The 17,207-nt window shown below is 41.3% G+C and overlaps 1 protein-coding gene across 5 annotated transcripts in view; it reads right to left on the bottom strand.

Moving 5' to 3' along the window:
* Positions 1-17,207, bottom strand: part of MTCL1 (microtubule crosslinking factor 1) — a 91,593-nt gene that overhangs the window by 40,253 nt on the left and 34,133 nt on the right. For all 5 annotated transcript variants that reach the window (XM_033154907.1, XM_033154911.1, XM_033154910.1 and 2 more), the window contains exon 4: positions 2,898-2,957. In XM_033154907.1, coding sequence (XP_033010798.1) covers positions 2,898-2,957 — 60 coding nt within the window. The remainder of the gene's footprint in view (positions 1-2,897; positions 2,958-17,207) is intronic.

Genomic DNA, 17,207 nt, shown 5'->3' on the forward strand with positions numbered 1-17,207 from the left:
ACAGGACTGCAGCATAACCGATAATGCAAACTGCAAAGGACTAAAGGCGTGTGTTGTTACTATTGAATAGAATAAATCTTCATTGTCATTGTCCCCTTGCGTGAAACAACGAAATTGCTCTATTAAGCGCCATAGTGGGATTCGATGGTGTGTTGTTGTTGTTGTTTTTAAGGGGGCATGCACTGGCCTTGAGTGAAAAACTCACTCACCCTTTTGCTTATATTGTTAGAATCATAGAACTGTGGAGTTGGAAGGGACACCCGAGGGTCCTCTACCAACCCCCGGCAATACAAGTATCTCAACACGTGCTCTCCCATCCAGTTTGAAACCATACCAGGCCCTGCTTAGTTATTTAACTTAGTAGTTGCCTAACATGGGGGTTGGGGTGGGAGTCTCTGGGCAATTTGCCATCAATCAAAAATTTTGCTGGTCCTCTTCCTTATATTATCACCGTTCTTAATGCTATTTATTAGTTGCCCAACACAGGGGAGTCTCCAAAAGCGAAAGGTTCGTTGAGACCTCTTACTTGTATTACTATTATTGGTAACATTAATATTGTTATTGTTATTTCATTTGTTGGTTGCTTGGGGGAGCCTCTGTGTGACTCAAGCAGCATCTGCATTGGGGTATACTGCATTTGGGAGGGACTGTGTTGTTTGCTAGTGTTGTTTGTGTTGTTTGCTAGGGCTTTCAAAAAGGTGTTGAACGGCCTTATTTGCACATGGTTATGCATACCAGTCTCAGTGCTGCCTGGGTTTCAGTATTGCCAATCCTCTTGGTTGACACAGCATTCAGAAAGAGCTTTCAAACTAGGTGTGCTGGAAAAGATCCTGAGGAATTTCTTTTTTTTAAGTATGGGCAGTAAAGTATCATGAAACTCAGTTAGTTGGTCTGAAGATAATGTCCCCCGTAAATAGAATGTTAAGTTTATGCTGCAGTGTGAGTTTATTCAAAGCATTAACAGGCAGTGCATGGAGCCAAGACTGGATTGTTAGTTGAAATACATATATACATATACATATATATGCAGTGTTATATTTGTTTTAAATGTTGCAATGGTTTTGCGGCTCCCAGTTTTTTTTTCCCCTTCGGAAACGGGTCCAAGTGGCTCTTTTTGTCTTAAAGGTTGCAGACCCCTGGCTTAACAGCTCTGTTGTATGGCTGGCTCTCAGTTGTTTGAAAGTAACTTTATTGTATTTGGAAAAGGGGAAATGTAGGTGGAAAATATAGTCCAGATACAGTCTGCAGTGAGCAGTAACATGGAGACTCACAGCATCTTTATCTGCTTGTCATTGCCTTCAGCTTCCATTGGCAACAGTCAGATTAATCATACAGGTGCATGAAACTTGTGCATAAAGAGGCTTATTAATTTGAGATTTGATAGCTGAAACACAACCAGTGCGTGTAAATCTAATGCATGTGCCCAATCTATATAACAATTAATTATATAAAAACTGGGGTGGGGGTGGGGTTTCTTTACAGGATAGGAGTAGAATTCTAAACCAAGAGTACTGAGGAAATCCACACCTTAGGAATTTAATAAAAACTGAATCCAAGCGAGGCAAGTGGATGGCTTTAACTTTTCTATTTTAATCTGGTGGAAAGAAGCTGATATCTTGCTATCACATGTTGTTCAGCTCTCATGAAAAAACAATGCCTCAAACTCTGAGAGAATAACACACTATGTGTTGTTTTAATGTGTGAAGTGCCAAGATGCTCATTAGCACAAAAACCTTGGCACCAATGATAAATTTAGTGAATGTCCCTGAGCTCTCTTTGCTCCAAATACTTTGAGACAAGGTGCTTTATTTTCCATAAGAAATGTTTCAGCTTTTGTCTATAGACATGATAGAAGTGGGGGGAGTGGGACTCAAAGGTGCCTATTATATAAAAAAAACTATAAGCAATTCTGAATTGCAAGTTGATTTTAAGGAGGATCTGACAGCTTTAGCATTTCAAAAAATTCTAAATCCTGCTTACCTTTCCCCTGTGAGGTGTCAGTTGTAGCATGGCACGACACCTCTTCTCTGGCTCCTTAACAACTGGCAAGAGACAGACGTCCCGTCCTTTCCCACTAATCGTGGGATTTAAATTTAGCCTGCCTGTGAATCTGGCCATGTCCTTGGCAGCATGTCCTTGGGAGGGGGACAGAACCAACTGGGGTCTCCCTGGGGGCGGGTCTTCACTCAGGTCCATTCCTTGGACATAAAATGGGTTTGTCTCTTTTTTGTGTGCAGCTCAATTGAATCGTGATCTCCCACCCTCTCCCTTTTTCGGCAGAGTTTCAGGTGGGTCCGCGGGAACACCTTGCTATGCAAGGTGAGGGATTTTTCCTCCAGCCAAATTGGACCTGTCTGGGTTTTTTGATTACCTCATAGCAACCGTCACAACTTTTGGTGGATAAAGCATTGGGTGGGATCCTTAATCAAGCGGGGGGTGGAGGGGTAGAGTCAGAAGTCTTAGCCTCTCCCTACTCCAAGCTAACAGGGTGTCACACTGAATGGATCCTAGGGAGGTCCTTCTGTCCAAATGTCCAGATGGGGGCTGAGGGCCACAGCACTCCCTAGGGTGGCGATCCTGAGGGGTTGTTCCTATTTGATGTATGACATAAGTCAATCCTAACTCAGTATCAACCCCAAATTGTAACCAGCCAGCAGATGGATTGGATGATTCAGTGTACTCATTGCCAAAGTCTGAGCCTATGTACACCTGTAATCAATAAAAGTTGTGGCCTGTTGGATGCCAGATCGTTGTACTGTGGCTATTTTGCTTCTCATCCCCCAGGCTTTAGGGGTGGAAGGCTCACTGCGCCTGGGCACACAGAGCAACAGCATCAATTTGCCCAGTCAATCTTCATGTGGACTTTGTAAAACATATGCTTGGTTGGAAACAGGTACCTGAGCAAATGCCTTCTTTTCTTTGTGAATATCCCTGCTGCCTCTTCTCTTCAGGGAGCTCTAAGAAACACACAATTGAGACCTAATTAATAACACAAAGTTTTAAGGAGAGGTCATCAAAGTGAATCAATGCAGTGGATCAGCATTAAGTTCTCTAGTACAGTCATGACATTTTATTTTAACCCCTGAAGCCTGAAAAGCTTTTTCTCTCTCTTTCTCCCTCACAAGCTTTTGACATTAACAAGGAGTTTAAACATTGTACCAGGGATTGCCAACCCAGCACATGCGGGCACCATGGCACCTGTGAAGCCTTCTGTGCTGCCCCTGGAGTAAACTCTAACCCCCATATTCCCAGCTTTCATTAAAAAAAAAAGTTGGTGCCAGATTCAACTAAACAGTTGCACTAGCAGCTTTCCCTGCTAGTCTGCTCCAACCTTTCAACATTTAACACACACACCCAATTTTTTTATTGCAGACACCCATATATATGAGAGAGGGAGAGATGGAAATGTGGTGTGTTTAAGGGGGGAATGTATGAATGTGTGGTTTATGAAAGAGGGAGAGATGCATGTGTGTCTGTGCTCTGTATGCATCTTGTATGCAAAAAAGTGAGTGTGGTGTAACCATTTTGTATATTTCTCCTGGTACTGGATAATGCTCCCTGTTGTTATAGGTGTGTGTGTAGGAGAAATCAGTTGTTTGAGCTCCGCAGTCTGGACCAGCATGAGGTAGCTAATGTCGCATGGCAAGCATTGTCCCACGGGATAGGGAAACAGCAATGACTATGACTCTAATTTTGTGTTATGCTTTCAATTCAAACTCATAATGAGCAGAATACAACAGCTCCGCCTCCAATGGTAGCTATTTTGTTCACTTGTGCCCACAGCACTTTCTCAAAATTCAAAATTTTGCCCTCTGGTCCAAAACGATTGGTGACCTCCGTTGTAATTTAAGGCCTGTATTCAGTGCTTCTCAGAGTAGCATCAAATTAAATTAATAAATACAACTAAATTAGTTCCATTAATTTCAATGGATCATCTATGTGTAGGAATTAATTGGATATAACGCTGTGTTTTTGCTTAAATAAGTACATTGTGGATGTGGTAATAATAAGCATGATTTGAGTTGAGAGGGGAGGTGATGGACAGAAGCCCACATGCTTCTGAATGAGCCTAACTGATAGTGGCAATGTTGCATGGATTTTGCAATTACCTTAAACATAGTGTGTGTGTGTGTGTGTGTAAATAAAAGCATCATACAGGTCCACTAAAGAATTCAGAAGTTGCGACATTTGCCTGGTTCACACAACACGAGAAGCCAAACTCATGGTTAGTGAGAAGACAACTTAACAAGGAGTCCACATTTGGATGGTAAGCTAAACTAAACCTTTGCTCAGTGGAGCATGGCAACACAAAGGACCATGGAGGAACGAAGTGTTTGTGAGATTGTCTCCAGGAGCCTGCACATTTGTGCAGTGCCAGAAAGCCATAAATTGGCTTACTATGTTGTTCACACCAGGTCAATATATTGAACTATGGCTGTATTCCCAATTGGTACCTGGGAATAAATTTCATTGAATTTAATGGGAATTACTTTTGAGTAGGTGGGCATAAGATTGCACTGCAAATAGGCTTGTTTTTGTGTGCCAGTAAATATATTCTTAGACTCAAATATGCAAAGATTAGTAGAAACACCTGTAATGTCTGGCCATTAGCTGTAAATAAAATTGTTGCAATTTTCTTCCTGTCTGCCTGCTTTTTCTAAAGCAAAAATATATTGGAATTAGTTTTAAAATGACCGATTGACATCCCCCCCCCCGGCTATTGGATGATTCTAGCTGCTCAAATGCTGTGGATTACAATTAATCCCATTTCCCCTGTGTTCTGACCATCATAGCTATTTACAGTTCACTCATATACAGCAGCATATGCTCAAAATACTCTACAATTTATTTTTATTCTTTGCATGTTCAAAATGTTAATCTGCTTTTAAGATTACTGTGATTTGTTATTGCTGTATGTTGCAAACCCTGTCCAAGAGAAGAAGTATGTTTTGAACACCATACTATTTAGAAACATAATATGTATTGCAATATTGTGCTAGAAAATTCAGAGTAGGTCACAAATGGGATTTATACTAGGATGACCATTACATATTTCTCAGCTTCCAGCTTCCATACATAAAAGACTCACAAATATATTTTACCAAGAAAATAAACTGCTTAATGCAATATGAAGCACAATCCAGAATCACATCCAAGACCTTTAAGCACACTGGTAAGAGAAGAGCTAGCTGCTATAGGCCTTCTTTTAATAGCATTTTTTTTAAAGTCCTTCACTATTTTATATACTACTCTGCAGCTAGGCTCTTGAATGATTACATTGCTCTACACATAGTTAGAATTTAATATAGTACAACATAATTAATAGCTTTGCTAAATATATAATCAATACCTTAGGCTACATTTATAATCAACAGTTTTGGCTAATGCTAAAGGCAATCTTCATACATGCTAGCGTTTTCATTTAGGCCTTAAGAAAATATTTTTAGCAGCCAATTTAGTAACATGACTTATCTGAAATCTAGTTTCCAATACCCAGTAATAACAGGAAGTATGGAGCTACATCTGCATTATATATTTAAAACACTATTACACCACTTTAACAGTGGTATAATCCCCCAAAGAATCCTGGGAACTGTAGTTTGTTAGACAAATCCTATTGCCCTTGCAGAGCTATAATTTCCAAGAGTCCCTGGGAAGACGGTTTGATCGTTAAGCCACACTGAAAAACGTAGCCTCATAACCTCATTTGCTCTAATTGCATCGTAAGTCCAGAGGTGGCCGAAATCTCCATGGGCTAAGTAAAAGTGGTGGGAATTTTGTGGGAGTTTCCAGATCAAGCTTCTGGTACCTAATTTAAAAAAACCCTACAGTTAAATCATTATATACAAGAATCTTTCCCCTTATCTAACAAAATGTTAAACTTCAACCGTATGCATATCAAAAAGATGGACTGCCATGTCATATTTTTCATTTATCGCAAAGCCCATTGTCATCATGTGCTAGCAGCAAGGCCAACACAATGTGACAGTAACAAAGGGACCAAGTGCAGCTCAATTTAGGGATTGGAAAGGCTTGGTAGAGTAGTGCAGCCATAAGCACATTCACAGCTGCAACACTGGTACCAGCTAAGGAAAAGTGGGAGGATGCTCCTTCCCTATGCCAGCTCCCAGGCTGGCGAAGCAGAGAGACCTGGGCCATTTAGGTAACAAAGAAGTGGTTCTATGCCAGCCAGCAAATGGGTGGGCCTCCTTCCCTCAACTCGCTGGTAGTTAGAAAGACAAAGGAGTCTTCCTCTGATGGAAAACAACCATCCATTGAAGACTCAGTCTTCAATGTAGACTCAGTCCACTGTGCACAGTCAGTCTGTGAACATCTCCAGTCTGGATACATCTCCATTTCATTCACTGAAATTTCTGTAACATCTGACTCTCATCAAATCATTACGGAAAACGTTAATATGGCAAATGGTATGAGGTATATTCCATTTTATTACATACCCTGTATTACATTGCAAACCACATTTTATATCCCTTTAATGTGCGAAGGAAACAAAATTATTGACATATTTTCCTTCCTCCTCCATCCAGTTCGGTTAAAATCATGATCTCATACTAATGTGCAATGGGAAGTGTGTCATACTGTGTGCTGCTCCTCTCTTAAATGAAGCAGATGCAAAAATGTGAATTCTCTATAGAGCGTCTGTTATTTCAGTTCCAACTTTACAGGCATACTTGCTGTAGTTCTTCCTGTTCCGTGGCTTTGCTTCAAGTTCACACATCAAAAGAGGAAATCAAAACCCATGGGCTATTATGGAACTTTAAGTGGCTTTCAAAGAATTGCCTGATTCCAAGATGAGGTTATGTTGCACTATCAAGTTAATACAAATGCCATTGCTATTGCCTACTTCCTTTCCTCCCCCACCACTCTGATATCTCCCTCAGCAGAGCTACCATTACATAAAGGACACTCATTGGAGCCGGTGACCTTCAACAGATCCTTTATAGTCTCCCCACAGAAAGCTCGTTGCAGGGAAAAACAAAGCAGCCTGAAATCCAGATCCTGTATACTCATGCTTACAATAGACAAGTGCCAGGCAAAAACTGATAATGGTTAAGGCTTTCTACATGTAGAATCCTTACATATGAAAAGTAAGTTCACATCATGGTTTCTGAAAAATAAGTCATGTCAGATTAATCTGATCTCATTTTTTGACAGAATTACAAGCCTGGTGGACGAAGGGAACGCTGTGGATGTAGCCTATCTTGATTTCAGCAAGGCCTTTGACAAGGTGCCCCATGATATTCTTGTAAAGAAGCTGGTAAAATGTGGGCTAGACAATGCTACCATTCAGTGGATTTGTAACTGGCTGACTGACCGAACCCAAAGGGTGCTCATGAATGGCCCCTCTTCATCCTGGAGAGAAGTGACTAGTGGGGTGCCACAGGGTTCTGTCGGGCCCAATCTTATTCAACATCTTTATCAATGACTTGGATGATGGGCTTGAGGGCATCCTGATCAAGTTTGCAGATGACACCAAATTGGGAGGGGTGGCTAATACCCCAGAGGACAGGATCGCACTTCAAAATGACCTTAACAGATTAGAGAACTGGGCCAAAGCAAACAAGATTAATTTTAACAGGGAGAAATGAAAAGTACTACACTTCGGCAAAATAAAAATAAAAATGAAAGGCACAAATACAGGATGGGTGACACCTGGCTTGAGAGCAGTACATGTGAAAAGGATCTAGGAGTCTTGGTAGACCACAAACTTGACATGAGTCAATAGTGTGATGCAGCAGCTTAAAAAGCCAATGCAATTCTGGGCTGCATCAATAGGAGTATAGCATCTAGATCAAGGGAAGTAATAGTACCACTGTATTCCGCTCTGGTCAGACCTCACCTGGAGCACTGTGTCCAGTTCTGGGCACCACAGTTCAAGAAGGATACTGACAAGCTGGAACGTGTCCAGAGGAGGGCAACCAAAATGGTCAAAGGCCTGGAAACGATGCCTTATGAGGAACGGCTTAGGGAGCTGGGTATGTTTAGCCTGGAGAAGAGAAGGTTAAGGGGTGATATGATAGCCATGTTCAAATATATAAAAGGATGTCATATAGAGGAGGGAGGGAGGTTGTTTTCTGCTGCTCCAGGGAAACGGACATGGAGCAATGGATTCAAACTACAAGAAAGAAGATTCCACCTAAACATTAGGAAGAACTTCCTGACAGTAAGAGCTGTTCGACAGTGGAATGTGCTGCCAAGGAGTGTGGTGGAGTCTACTTCTTTGGAGGTCTTTAAGCAGAGGCTTGACAGCCCTCTGTCAGGAATGCTTTGATGGTGTTTCCTGCTTGGCAGGGGGTTGGACTGGATGGCCCTTGTGGTCTCTTCCAACTCTATGATTCTATGATTCAACCAGTCTGTTTGTAGGATGTATTAATGCGAAAGGAGCATTGTGATTTACATAGTGCACAGGACCTTGCAAATCCAACTTTTCATACCTCTTCCTAATAATCTTGTAAAATAGGGTGTAATTATTAGTATTCCCAATTGCTCTGATCTATTTATTTGCACTTACCCACTGTTTATTTTGATCTCCTCATTCTGTAACATGGACTACAATAGGAGATTCTATACATTAATGTGCTATGCCAAAAATCTTTACCTATTCCTCTAATTATGTAATTTGCAGTCTCCTTCCAGGTTCAAAGCTAGTAGATTTGAAAAACATTTCTTTAAAAAACCATACCCTTGATGTAATTTTCAAATTTTTCATATGATATTAAATATGACTTTCTGAGTTCAAGCTCCAGGATCAAAAGGGACTCTACTTTCTATGAAGTATTAGGTAAAATTCTAAGGAGTTGAGAGATTAAACAGGCAGTAACACAATCCCCTCTGCACTGGATATGCCCAGATAACCTTTATAATCTCCTCTTGCCCATCTATCTGCTTACAGTTGTAAAGCACTGTTTACTGCAATAGTGCTTCTGCTGTCTTTCCCATTCTCTCTCTCTCCTATTCCTCATTCTGCCCAAATCTCATAATACAAATGATCAGAATATAAACAGTAACAACTTTCTTACAATGGCATTATTAATAAATCTCAGGAAAGGGGTTCTGAATATCAGTGGGCGGTATTCAACTATGTTTTACTCAGACTTATTGAAATTAATGAATTTAGTAATGTTCATTATTTTCAGTGGGTTTACTCTGAGTAAATCTTACTGAAACAAAAAAGAATATTGATCAAGCTAATAATATAAGATAATGTAAGATCTATTGTTAGCTGAGGTGCATCCCATAGTCAATTTTCTTTTACAAAAATGGAACAAAAATGTAAATAAAGACGTGTTGAATTATAGAAATATTATGTAAAGCAGATACAAAACTGTTCCTATGTATTAATTTAATTGAAAACTTAGTATAAGATAAAACAATAATACCAACAAATCAAACAATAATATGTACCAGCAATTTGATATCTCTGACTATAAGTAAATAGCATTGAAATGTGTGATCCCTTCTTTAATTGTCAATAAGAGAAGCTATAGCGTTACTCAGTTGCAGTCAGAAGTGGCAAAATAACAAGCAGATAAAGAATTCAACCGTGCAAGCTTTGTCCCCTAAGGAGAGCTGCTGGATAGGATTAGGATTAGACAGGCGCTTCTCTCCGCCAGGCTCTGATGTGTTCTCCCAGTGGGAGAGAGGAGCTCTGCTACTGGAGGGCCCTACTGCACCCTCTGAAGGCATGGGAATTTGAGAAGTTACCACCTGCAGTGTTCTCACCAACAGTAAAGAGAATAGTGTTCCAAAAGGGGCCGTTACTGGAGCAGGCCATTCGATCCATTCTTGCCATGCTCCCCTTAGAGGGAGCTAGCACTGGACAAAATAAGGCAAAGGAAACCTACCCACAGGTTTCAGCTCTACCAATGCAAGCAGCCTGGTTTCAGATGTTTCCCAGCTCCATATAGGAATGCTCAGTAAATTTCCTACAATGGTGAAAAGTAAAATTCTAGGCATCAGAAGCAGGTCTCAATGTGCTACAATGGCTTATACTTAGGTAAGTGCACATAAGATTGCAGGCTTTATTTATTTATGTGACTTATTACCTGTTTTACATTAAAATCAATTCCAGGGTGGGGGGTACAAGATAAAAATATGTAAGACAATAAAGTAAAGCAATATGCAAAACAAAACAAAAAACAACAGTCTAGTCCTCTTAAAAATAATGACGCAAATTTTCAGTCTTCCAGAGGCAAAGCATGAGCTGGATTTTTTTTACCTAGGAATGCCCAGTCAGGCCAAAAAGACACAAGATATAGAGTGCACTTTAAGTAAGTCTACATATGAATTAGATTAGAGGTGGAAAAGACATGCAGTCATCTTTCCTTGGCACCATTATATTTTAATATTTTATTATATTCTTGAGTGCTTTGCCAGCCCATCTTTTAACTGCTTCAAGCAATCCAACTTTCATTACTTCCTTCCAAACTTGCTTCTAAAAAACGAGCCCATGGTTTTAAGTGTACACAACACGGTACAAATCTGTGCGGGTCTAACAATTCAGGATTGTTGCATTTTCCCATCTCTCTTTTCCCAGCATACTCCAACACAGATAGATTACAGCCATGTTTATGAATCCATATGTTAACATGATCACTGCTATGAAACCAACAAAGATAGTCAAAGGTCCGATAGCAGAACATACCACTGGAGTCGGCCCATACTTTAAGAAATAACCCCAATAAGTCAACCGCAGAGGACAGTGTACTTTTGCCAATATCATAATGCTGTTATACAAATATGTGGTGCAACCACATTTGGAATATTGTGCACAGTGCTGGTTACCTCACCTGAAAAAGGATATTGCAGAGTTAGGAAAAGTTCAGAAAAGGGCAACGAAAATGAACAAGGGGGTGGGGTGAAGAAAGGTTGCAGCATTTGGGACTTTTTGGTTTAGAGAAGAGGTGACTAAGAGGTGACATGATAAAATAGTATAAACTTATGCATGGGGATATACACAAAAGGTTTTCTCCCTCTCTCAGAGCACTGGAACACATGGACATCCAAACAAGCTGAAAGTTGGAAGGTTCAGGACAGATAAAAGAAAACACTTCTTCACACACTATAGAACTCGCTTCCACAGGAGGCAGTGATGACATCCAATGTGGATGGCTTTGAAATGGGGTTAACAGCTACTAGCCATAATGCCTATGTTTTACTTCCACTTGTCACAGAAACTGACAGAAGGTGAAAACCAAACAAAAAATTAAAACTCCTTCCAGTAGCACCTTAGATACCAACTAAGTTTGTTCTTGGTATGAGCTTTCATGTGCATGCACACTTCTTCAGAAGGTGGACGGTGATCCACTGACGGACGTTTGATCAATTTCCAGCAGATGAAGTGTGCGCTGGTTTTGGGGATCATAGAATCATAGAATCCTAGAGTTGGAAGAGACCACAAGGGCCATCCAGTCCAGCCCCCTGCCAAGCAGGAAACACCATCAAAGCATTCCTGACAGATGGCTGTCAAGCCTCCGCTTAAAGACCTCCAAAGAAGGAGACTCCACCACACTCCTTGGCAGCAAATTTCACTGTCGAACAGCTCTCACGGTCAGGAAGTTCTTCCTAATGTTTAGGTGGAATCTTCTTTCTTGTAGTTTGAATCCATTGCTCCGTGTCCACTTCTCTGGAGCAGCAGAAAACAACCTTCCTCCCTCTTCTATATGACATCCTTTTATATATTTGAACATGGCTATCATATCACCCCTTAACTTGCAAAGAACCCTAAACTTGGTGGCCCTTGGTCTTGACCTACAAAAGGCTCTTCTTATGTTCTTAAATGAGAACACTCTTATGTAAATTTAAAACGCACAGATTGTCCATGGAAATTCTAGCAAAAGAAAGACAGGCTCAGGGGGCGGGAAAAGCTTAGTGTCAGAGAGTGCATTCTTTGCATACAAAAAGGCGCTGGTTCATTCCCCAGCACCTCCAGGCAAGGCTGGAAAAGACTGTTTGAAACTCAAGATGACAAAACATTTAGTGTACACACACACACACACACACACACACACACACACACACACCCGTACACCTTCCATTTAAATTCACAGCCTCCCCAAGCTGCTTTTGGTTAAAAAGAACAACAACCAGAAGTGATCACATGTTATGTCTAGTCTGCACTAAGTGATGAGGGAGGAAACCCCAGTTTCAGATCTTGCTGCTGCTTCCTCCACTCTGGAGCTTGTGTCCACAGAAAGTGCAGGCTCTTGCTTTAATTGCTTTGTAATGCAAATGCAAAACTTGTGCTGACAAGAATGGTCATTTGCATCACAAATGCCTCTGCTCCACATTCTCTTATGCTTTAACCTTCCATGATCCATTAACATAAATAGTGGAAGAGATGCACAAAAACTATTCTAGCCTCAAGTATGAAAACACTGTAGGAGTTGCCCTGAGAACCAAATTAGGCAAGACATGAGAGATTTGTGACAGGATCTCCTGACATTTTTTCTGAAAACAGTGGGTCAAAGGAAAGTAGAGGAGCACATAAATAGCCCCCCAATATGCTAGCCATCCTAAGAAAAAGCTATGAAGCAAAACACGCAGGTACCCAAGCAATTTCTGTGAAATGAGTCAGCCTGGCTGCCAATGTTTTTAGCCAATGGGTGAACTAAATGGGTGATTGAGACATAAGTTGTTGGACCCTGGTTACAAGAATCCCTGGGATCCTAAAGAGCTGTTTCTACCTTCCTTTTAGTGCACTTTTCCTGCTTCTGTCTTATTTTCTAGTTCTTGGATACACCTACCGTATTTGTTTCTCTGTTTGTTTTGTTTTGCTGCCTGCCAGCCACATGGAGCAGTCGGCAGGCAGCCACGAGAAGTTTTTTTAAAAAAATATGTGTGTTGCAGAAGGAGAATATTTTTGCTTGGTGCCTAAAGGTATGTCCCTGAGCATTCCACAAGCAGGGAGTCACCACAGAATAGGTCCGTTCTCATGTTGCCATCCTCTATCTCTGGTGGAGGAGGCTACAGAACAAGCATCTTAAAAGGGCTCTAAGCAACCCCAGAACATAAATAATACCACTAAAATTTCTGTACTTTTCTTTTGTAAGCAATGGGGAGGAGTTAATGCTGAATATAAATCACTATTCATGACACACTACTTATCAGGAAACAATACACTGCCCAGCAAGGCAACAAATCACCATGCAGCATTTTCTTGTACTGTACTGAAACAATAAACTGGAATGCATTTGTCATTATATTTCTTTTATGCTGTGCTAGGTAATTCTTTCTATTGAAAGCCAATTGTTTTGTGAACTGTTGATTATTTCTACATTTAAAAAGGGGGGGGTGCAGGGATCAGTCAACCTCTTTTCTGGAAATATATTTTGCCTGCACATGTGCAGTTTTGTGTACTTAATTTTACTGCACTACGTTTATCTGCAGTAAAAAAAATTATATTTTTGTACTGTTATGAAATTAATGAAAAGTTGTTGCAGGTTAAAAATGTGAGTACACTCTGCTAGCTGGATTATTATGCTTATAGCACATGCTGATATTGCTAGGATTTCTGGCAACTTTCAGGCTTGAAGCATTATTTCTTTATGGTCTATACTTGGGGTGTATGGGGTGTTAGGGGAGGGGTAGTACCTCTGGTGGGGGACATGCCATGCTCCTTCTGGGATAATTTGTCCACTTTTGGTCCCTGCCCTGTGGTTCTTCCTTGTGGTTCCTAGAAGTTGTCAGTCTGCAACCGTGTACTGTCAGTCACCAAGATTGAGAGGGGGGTATTGCCATCTGGGCAGCCCAGGACCTCCATACACACTGCTCAGGCTTGTTTCCCAAGGAGGTCATTTTGGTGCTGCTAATGAAGGGGTTTGACTTCACCCCCAGACGTGCACCCCATTGTTTCTCGAGGCAGATGGGTGCCCCCTCCAAAAAAGTGTATTTTGTTCTCTTTGTCATTTTTTTTTAAAAAAACACAAAAAACTGACATTTCCTAGTCCCATCGATATGATACAAAGAGCCTACACATTGCATCTATCCCAATTAGGTCAACCTCTGTTTCCCAAAAACTTCATGGCACCCAGAAAATTGATGCAAGCCCAATATGATCTAATGTAAAGGTAAAGGGATCCCTGACCATTAGGTCCACTCGCAGACAACTCTGAGGTTGCGGCGCTCATCTCGCTTTATTGGCCGAGGGAGCCAGGCATACAGCTTCCAGGTCATGTGGCCAGCATGACTAAGCCGCTTCTGGTGAACCAGAGCAGCGCACGGAAACGCCATTTACCTTCCCGCTGGAGCAGTACATATTTATTAATAATAATAATAATAATAATAATAATAATAATAATAACAACAATATATTTGTACCCTGCCCATCTGGCTGGGTCACCCCAACCACCCTGGGCAGCTTCCAACAAATATTAAAATACATTAAAATATCACAGATTAAAAACTTCCCTAAACAGGTATTTTCAGGTATTTTCTAAATGTCAGGTAGTTGTTTATCTTTGACCTCTGATGGGAGGGCATTTCATAGGGCGGCCGCCACTACAGAGAAGGCCCTCTGCCTGGTTCCCTGTAGCTTTGCTTCTCACAGTCAGGGAAACTCCAGAAGGCCCTCGGCACTGGATCTCAGTGTCTGGGCTGAACGATAGGGGTGGAGACGCTCCTTCAGGTATACAGGACCGAGGCCGTTTAGGGCTGTAAAGGTCAGCACCAACACTTTGAATTGTGCTCGGAAACGTACTGGGAGCCAATGTAGATCTCTCAGGAATGGTGTTATGTGGTCCTGGCGGCCACTCCCAGTCACCAGTCTAGCTGCCACATTCTGGATTAATTGCAGTTTCCAGGTCACCTTCAAAGGTAGCCCCACGTAGAGCGCATTGCAGTAGTCCAAGCGGGAGATCACCAGAGCATGCACCACTCTGGCGAGATAGTCTGTCGGCAGGTAGGGTCTCAGCCTGCATACCAGATAGAGCTGGTAGACAGCTGCCCTGGACACAGAATTAACCTGTGCCTCCATGGACAGCTGTGAGTCCAAAATGACTCCCAGGCTGCGCACCTGGTCCTTCAGGGGCACAGTTACCCCCATTCAGGACCAGGGGGTCCCCCACACCCGCCCACCCCGTCCCCAAAAAACAGTACTTCTGTCTTGTCAGGATTCAACCTCAATCTGTTAGCTGCCATCCATCATCTAACCGCCTCCAGGCACTCACACAGGACCTTCACCGCCTTCACTGGTTCTGATTTGAAAGAGAGGTAGAGCTATTTGCACTTTGACATGCTTTCGAACTGCTAGGTTGGCAGGAGCAGGGACCGAGCAATGGGAGCTCACCAGGTCGCGGGGATTCGAACTGCCGACCTTCTGATCGGCAAACCCTAGGCTCTGTGGTTTAACCCACAGCGCTGGTTCTCTTTGTCAGTTTTTTTGTGACATTTCCTAGTCCCATCAATATGATACAAAGAGCCTACACATTGCATCTATCCCAATTAGGACAACCTCTGTTTCCCAAAAAGTTCATGGCACCCAGAAAATTGATGCAAGCCCAATATGATCTAATGAAGCAGCCACTAACTCACAAAGAAAAGAGATATGCCATGCTGGGTTTGCTCTACAATTCCTTACTTCTGTATATTTATGATGAAAAGAGTTCTAAAACTGCTGAGCGGCCTCAAACACATTGCATGTTCAGCAAAGTTACTGTACACAAGCCAGAAAATGCAGTTCCAGGTGCCTTGCAGCCAAATCCCTAATAAAGAAAATAAAAATTGCAAACCAAAGTATTCATACATTAGGACAGAGGTCACCAGTGTGACACTCATAGCTACATAGGAGGTTTACCTCAGACTTGGAAGCATTTACATACTGAATTAGGTCAATAGGCACAAGGTCTCCAGACAAACTGGAATAAGGTCGTTATGCTTCGTACCCTGAATCCTGCTCCAGGTAATATGGTAAATAATATACAAACTAAAATATGCAGTTTTTGAGCATCTGTTTTATGAAGAGCTTTCATAACCCCTAGTGTACCATAACAGTAAACAGAAACGATATATTTTTCAGGGACAATAACCATTTCCCCCACATAGAGCAAATACCAATCACTACAATTATAATTAAGGTAGTTGTTATAATCAGATAGGAGTCTCAGTAGCCAAACTTCAAATTAGCAAAGGCAGATAATCTCGTCCCCAGATAATATGGGGAAAGTGTTCTCTTATTCCACTGTTTTCTCCAAGGCACCTCCATTCTTTTCGTTCTTTGTCTTTTTATTTCTCAGTTTCCTAACCTTCCTGGCCTCTTGTTTCCCTCTTTATCTGTTATTTCCACCCCTTCCCTTCCCTTCCCTTCCCTCCTTGCCTTTCTTTTCCTTTCTCTTTCTTTGGCTTACTAAAAGTTTGGGGGTTTTGAGCAGTTGGGGGGGGGGAGTTTAGAATAAACCCTGCACCTGCTACTGCTGATGTTTGGTCCCAGTCAATAATCCTGCATCCCCAGCCATCATGTTAACATTATTCACCCTCTGGACACATTCATAGTAACAAATTTATCAGCCAGAGAGCTGGCAACTATTAAGACTCCACTCCAGCACCTACAAATGATCAGTAAAATAGTGGTAACAGAGAGCTCAAATCTTCTTCCTTGGTTGCCATTTTTGTTATACTGTACACACACATGTGTATTTACTCCCCTTATTGAGCCTCCAATGTTATTCACAAATGCCCTACCTGAAAACAACTATCTGAAATAAGCTAATGATCTGTACGGCACTGATGAAAGCACATAATCTTGGCCTGACCTATAAAATGGACATCACAGCAGACTTTCTATCTAATACTTAAAGGAAATGGGTGAATAGCAAATGAATGCAAAGTGACCAAAAGATTAAATGTTCTATGTAATATATTGTAGATAGCACAGCTATAATTGCAGTTGCCTGAAAATTATTCAATTAGCATTGAGGCTGCTACTTTATTTCCTGTAGTTACATAAATCCATATTTGAAAACATAATATGTGGTTTTTAACAGTGAATAGTTCAGAATAGTTAATAGCTCAGAATGACTTTGGTCCCCCCCCCCTTTTGACTATATAGAACTACTATGTAATAAACCACAATATATTAATATATTATCTCAAGATGTTGGAAAGAAGTAAATGGAACAAGTTCCTTAAGGAACAACCTTGGATCCTATTTAATGCTGTATTTTCATTAGTGATACTGGAGAGAAATAAAA

The sequence above is a fragment of the Lacerta agilis genome, chromosome 7 (genome assembly GCF_009819535.1).
Source record: "Lacerta agilis isolate rLacAgi1 chromosome 7, rLacAgi1.pri, whole genome shotgun sequence".
In the NCBI taxonomy this organism is placed as follows: Eukaryota; Metazoa; Chordata; class Lepidosauria; order Squamata; family Lacertidae; genus Lacerta; species Lacerta agilis.